Source organism: Anarrhichthys ocellatus, unplaced genomic scaffold (assembly GCF_004355925.1).
Source record: "Anarrhichthys ocellatus isolate YVR2014 unplaced genomic scaffold, GSC_Weel_1.0 scaffold3, whole genome shotgun sequence".
NCBI classification, from domain to species: domain Eukaryota; kingdom Metazoa; phylum Chordata; class Actinopteri; order Perciformes; family Anarhichadidae; genus Anarrhichthys; species Anarrhichthys ocellatus.
This window is the reverse complement of record NW_022280033.1, coordinates 17,534,398-17,540,397: the sequence shown is the minus strand read 5'-3', so window position 1 is coordinate 17,540,397 and position 6,000 is coordinate 17,534,398. Positions and strand designations below refer to the sequence as shown.

Genomic DNA, 6,000 nt, shown 5'->3' with positions numbered 1-6,000 from the left:
GTGGCCCATGAGTGGTTTAGGCTCTGCATCTCCTTCTCCACAGTTCTTCTCCATGTGTTTCTTGGTCGGCCTCTTTTTCTTTTCCCTTCTGGTGTCCAATGTAAGGCTGTTCTTGTAATATCAGCAGGATCTTTTCTCAACACATGTCCTATCCATCCCCATCTTCTGCTCATTAGGATGGTCTCCATGCATTCTTGTTGGCATTTGTCATACAGTTCTTCATTTGAAATGGTGTTTGGCCAGAAAATGTGCAGTATTTGTCTTAAACTCTTGGTGTGGAAGGTTGATAGTCTGTTGAGGTCTTCTTGTGTCATTCTCCAGCATTCAGAACCGTACAATAGGGTGGATAAAACACAGCTGATACAATTTAAGTATGGTCTTGATGGTGTACTGCTGTGACCTCCATATGTTGGCTTGTATCAGCCAGAGGTATGGTAAAAATTACTAACGTTAAGAAAAGTTTTCCAAGTCTCTTTTACTCAGGTATCGATGGCTGTAACACAGGAAGCAACATCCTGGATCTCCTAGACAACAGAGAAGATGTGTTCACTCTGGACCAGATGAGAAGGATGGACGACCACAGGACCAGATGAGAAGGATGGACGAACACAGGACCAGATGAGAAGGATGGACGACCACAGGACCAGATGGAGAGCGGCGGTCTCCTTTCTTTCATTGGGCTGAGTAAGTAATCCCTCACTAAGACTACAGAAGTATCAGTAATACGATTCCATCATTGAACAATGTAAAGGTCGTATAGTTGAGTTAAAAGTATTCATCTCTTGTGTTTGTGTCTCACAGGGCAGGACTCCTCTGTGCTTTTTTCTCACTCCTGGGGCAACTGAGAGTGGACGTCTTCCAAACCATCATCCCAGGGAGACCCAGACCCACCACAGACCACTGAACCACTCTCAGCACCCCAGTGAGTCCGAGACCCAGCGAGTACGGTTACGTCCTCCCTGCCCCTCCCTCCTCCGACACCGCCCGCTCCACCCACCAGCCGAGAGGACGAGGAGCGTCCCGTCCCCACCGGCACAGAGGACGTAGTTTGTCTCCGTCTGCTTCTTCTGTGCTGGTGGGTTTGGGAAGCTCCTCACACACACACAGGAAGCCGTCAGCAGCTCTTTGCATCTGCTCAGAAGTCAAGCAGGAGACAGATGCATTTGTCACATAGAACACAGTATGTTCATGTAAACTGTATGTACTGTATGTATACTGTTTATTTACCGAGTAGCACAATAAAAATCAATGTATGACAAACTTTCTAAATATGTCTTTATATTAGAAACAATATCATATTTCTGATATAATTCAAAAATCTGACAATGTACGACAATATACAATAAATATTGTGCAAGTGATAATTTAATATCTTTTTGATTTTCATTTGACTCAAAGGTATTACTGTTAGTACTGTTAAGTATTGATAATCATAATATTACATGTTGATATAAAGAAAATAGGGAAAGCTTTAGATTACAGCCCCAACGTGCAGCATTATTCTTCCCAATTTAATTATAACTAAATCATAAATAATTGAAATCTTTACTGATTGTTAACTAGTACAGAACTGATGGCGCATGTAGGTGCAAGGGAACAAGATGTGACGTTAATGAATAAAGGGGAAACAATGTGGGAACTTAATTAATTCATATCATTATTATAATTTATATATATGTATGTATATATGTGTGAATGAAATAAAAGTTATTGATAAATACTTTGTTATTTACAAGAACTATAAATGATTGAAAATTAGTTATTAACATAGCAACTTATTGAATTAACTGATTATTAATTTAGAAAAGCTATTATGAAAAAGAACTGACTGAATTATTGAATATATGATTGAAAAACTAAAACCTTTGAAAAACTAAAACCTTTACAGTATATTAATATCTGTATATACAGTATAATCCTTCTGAGCAGGCATTCTAGGCACGGGAGCAGCAAAGGGGAGGGAGGGGAGGGGGACGCAAACAGGAAGTCCTCTGTAGCGTAGGCCGTCTCATTTCGGAGACCGCATGGTCCAGCATTCGCGGTCCTCAAAGGCTGGGTCCTCTGAAGGATGCAGCCCCTGAATTGAGACACACCTACTGTCAGTGTTTGCAGTGGAAGCAGATACCGGGATCCAAGTGAACCCACCAACACCTGGCTCATTCAGCAGCGTATGCCCCGCCCACTACATCCATCATTTTCTGAGAGCAAAGGATTTTGTTTTGAGAGAAAAGCTTTTTGATTTGCAGCCAAAAATTCTAGTTTCATAAGCAAAACTAACATAATTTATTCTCAGTTTATATATTTTTACTTACAAACTTGATTTTTGATTGCAGTGCGAGAAATTTGCTCTAAAAACATTTTTTGTTTGTTTGCGTAATAAAGACACAAATATACCTTCATACTGGACGGTCATACTGGCTTTACTAGAGAACTAGAGCTTAGACCTTGTGCCATAACCTAAAAAAAATTGATCTCATGTCCTTGGAGTACAAAAATGTCTGCATCAAAACTGGGACAACTGGCATAAAATGATATATTGATATTACATTAAAAGTTAAATGTTTTTAACAAACTTCAGTCCTGATCATCACCACCAAATACTCAATATACTCAATATTCATTTTCAAAATGTTAGCCCTTCGAATGCCAGTTTGTTTACACGATGCCACTGTTGCTTTTATGAAAACAGGAAATGTATTTATTTTCTGTAGACTGAATGCTGGGATATGATAAGGATTAGCAACATTGATTTTGATATATTGCATCAAACACTGCAGTGGAAACAAGGACAATTTGCCCCATAGGGCAAATATGAGAAAATCTACTTATTATAGGAGGCTGAACTTCCAAAATGTAACAAAACAAAACCTCACACCGTGATGGAAAAATGTAAAAGCATAAGCATTATATGTCCTACATATATTACACCTGGACAATCAAACCCACAGTCCTGACTGTAAATTGCATCACAATGGCCACTTTTAATGGACAACCACTACAGCAAAGCTGGCCTTGGTGTTGACGGATGTCCGCATGAACTTCTGCATGCCGGCAGGATGTGAACGGACCTTTCTCTCCTGAACATGTTCCAATTCTATGGATGGCTGCCTGCAGTCGAAATCCAGGCATCAAGATGCTTTCGCAAATGTCAGCAATTATTTACATAAATATGACGGGAGTGATGTGAGGCAAACATCCACTTATACTGGACAAAAAGCCCACTAATTATGAACAGTTCAATAGATAAGACACCTAATGGCATGGTCTTATTCCTCCCATCAGGAAACCTGTTCTTACAGGATCTTTGCCACATTTTAAACATTCATATGTCTTCTTTCATAATAAGTCATGTCTTTTGGTTTCATTCCTGTTCTTTCGTTGTGGTCCACCAGTTCAACACTTTGTTGTTTCTTACTACTTAACTTTACCCGTCACGTCTACGCCACAATATCTGGCCTGCAATATGAAGCAGAAATCTACGGCTGAAGAAAGAATCGTATTTATTGCTACTCTATTACTTAATGATACCAACAACATAAAAATGATAAAGTACCTTTGTCTGGTTCCTCTCTGTTCAGGCGACTGTGGAGGAGCTGGAGGGAGAAGTCTCGAGACACAGAAGTCAGGCCTTGGTCCTGCAGGATGGACAACGCTTCCAGCGGCAACTCCAGCAACTTCCTGTCTGCCAGCAACACCACACACTTCCCTGGCTCTGCTGCTAATTTAGCTGCACACACACATGCACACGCACACACAAACACTTTCTCAGAACCCATCATTTATTTTAATCTTTAAGATGTTGCTGCACAACAACCTTTAACATGTATGGCTGCACTTCTGAAATCCATACTTTCTAACTGTTGTGTGACTGTTCCAACAATGTAGAGTTCATTCTTTTTAAAAAAAAAAAAAAAGTTCATCGGCACTATAATCTCCACTGCACCTGGTAAAAGTGCCGGGTTATCAAGTTGTGTGTGTAAATCGACGTTTATCACATCATATCACATGTAAAGCCACAACACTGGCCTGAAGGGGGTGAACAGAAATCTGCTGAACGGGTTTCCATGCCAATAAACAGATAAGAATCACAGCAGATGTTGGATGTTCATACGATACACAAGGCCCTCAGGGTGTCACAGACGCAAGAAAGCTCTCAACCAACATGCTCTTCCTTTACCTGAGCTCCCTTTCTCTTCTTTCTCTTTGGTTTTGGTCACTTGAGGGACTGCTGGTGGTGCAGCCTGGGTTCTGAGGGAGGTGAGGACAGGTGAGGATGAGTCGGGCTGAGCTACCTCACGTCTGACGACAACATAGGACAGAACCAGACAGCGCAAGATGTGATAAAGTGTCAGGAATAGAGACATACAGCGCTTGCTTTGTGTAAGCTTGCTCCATACATTTGTACCGGCCACATCTTCACTTCAAAGTAGCAAAGTTTCCTTCCTCGGGAGAAGGAAACTACATGAAATGTGTCAAGCCTTTGTAGAGGACAAACCTCGAGACATATACAATACGTCACCTTAAGCATGAGAAGTCAAACTGTGTGAGGAGTGGATTCAAATAGTCTTCCATATCTTGTACTACTTCTCTGAAGTGAGCTCCTAACATTTCTTCTGCGGCAGTTTTCTGTATAGGAGAAGAAGAGAAGAGAAGAGAAGAAAAGAGGAGTATCAGCAGCTGGAACAAACTATTTTTCATGCACACATCTATATGCTTGGATGGAAATGTGAGCTGTCCAGCAAGCGGGAGGTGACGTGAGGTGATGATGATTGCAGCGGAGTGAGCTTATTCATGAGGCTTGCAGTGGATAATGTTAATGGAGTGAAAGAAGAGCAGAGGTCTCAACAAGACGTACGCGGGGAAAAGCACGGGGCTCCTCGGAGGCCTCCGGCCCGCCCTCGGCCCTCTGCCGACAGGCTTGCTTGCTGAGGGCATGTCTCGTCTCCAGGCCAAAGGCCCAAGTCTGGTCCCTCAGTGCCAGCAGAGCCCGCGGGCAGACTGAAACCTTGGCCACCGTAGAGCACGTCAGGGTACCTGCAACCACAGTGTTGACACACAATCAGACACGTAATAGCCTGGTAATTGGTCCCCATGAGCACCCCACCCCCTCTCCTCCTGGACTCTTTGTTAGATCCCCCTCTTTCTTCTTCCATCTCGTCTTATTTATTTTTTTCCCCTCACTGTTTATCCTGTTACTTGTCCCCATTTAAATGCTGACAACAATGCTACGAATAGCAACGTATGTGTCATGAAGACCATGTTCCCCCGGGGCAATGGGACAAACTAGATGCGGCATAAAATTACATGGACGGACGGACAACCCAGAAACATAATGCTTAAAGAGGCATAAAAAAGCACGAGCCTCTAACCTGGAGCTTGCGTCGTCTTTCCCTTTTGATCTGGAGCTTTGGTCATCTCATAGAAGGCCCCGTACAGTTCTGACCTAAACACAAACACAAGCAAACAATGTATACTGTATGCACTACTTCACATGCTTACTTTAAATATCTTACATTTCAATTACCATAGATGCATCTCTTTCCACAAGTACACATACATAGTTTCTACATCAGCCCTCTAGTGGCAGGTGTACCACACAGCAGGCCCCTTCATCTCTACAGTGTTCCTTCAGCCTAAAACCTATTGTGACTCATATACCATGAAGCAGCCAGAGGCCGATAAGGAGAGAATTTATAGCAGGGCAAAGAAAGGTGAATGTAGCGAGAGACAACGGACGAGGACAAAAGAGGAATTACCCGTCTTCAGAGTGCTGAAGCAGCAGGATGTTCAGGTTGGGCGGAAGCTCTGCGAGGATCTTTAGGTGGCTGGGATGGATGGTCAGTTGGCTGAAGGCCTGCAAACCATAAAGGTGTTTCAAGATCATAAATACAACGACATATTAGATCAACTTTTGCCCTTGTTTTTTTTATTTTTCATTATCTGAATAAAATCATTTTAGAAGTGATTGGATGTCGGGTTTTAAAAGTTTGATTGTTGCCT

The 6,000-nt window shown here is 42.2% G+C and overlaps 1 protein-coding gene across 1 annotated transcript in view; it reads right to left on the bottom strand.

Annotated features, from left to right (window-relative positions):
* Window positions 1–6,000, bottom strand: part of cfap46 (cilia and flagella associated protein 46) — a 92,822-nt gene that overhangs the window by 31,021 nt on the left and 55,801 nt on the right. The window contains exons 44-49 of the mRNA XM_031874690.1: window positions 5,757–5,854; window positions 5,370–5,443; window positions 4,856–5,034; window positions 4,520–4,626; window positions 4,178–4,248; window positions 3,554–3,727 (exon numbers count right to left, since the gene is read on the bottom strand). Of these exons, the coding sequence (XP_031730550.1) occupies window positions 3,554–3,727; window positions 4,178–4,248; window positions 4,520–4,626; window positions 4,856–5,034; window positions 5,370–5,443; window positions 5,757–5,854 (703 nt within the window). The remainder of the gene's footprint in view (window positions 1–3,553; window positions 3,728–4,177; window positions 4,249–4,519; window positions 4,627–4,855; window positions 5,035–5,369; window positions 5,444–5,756; window positions 5,855–6,000) is intronic.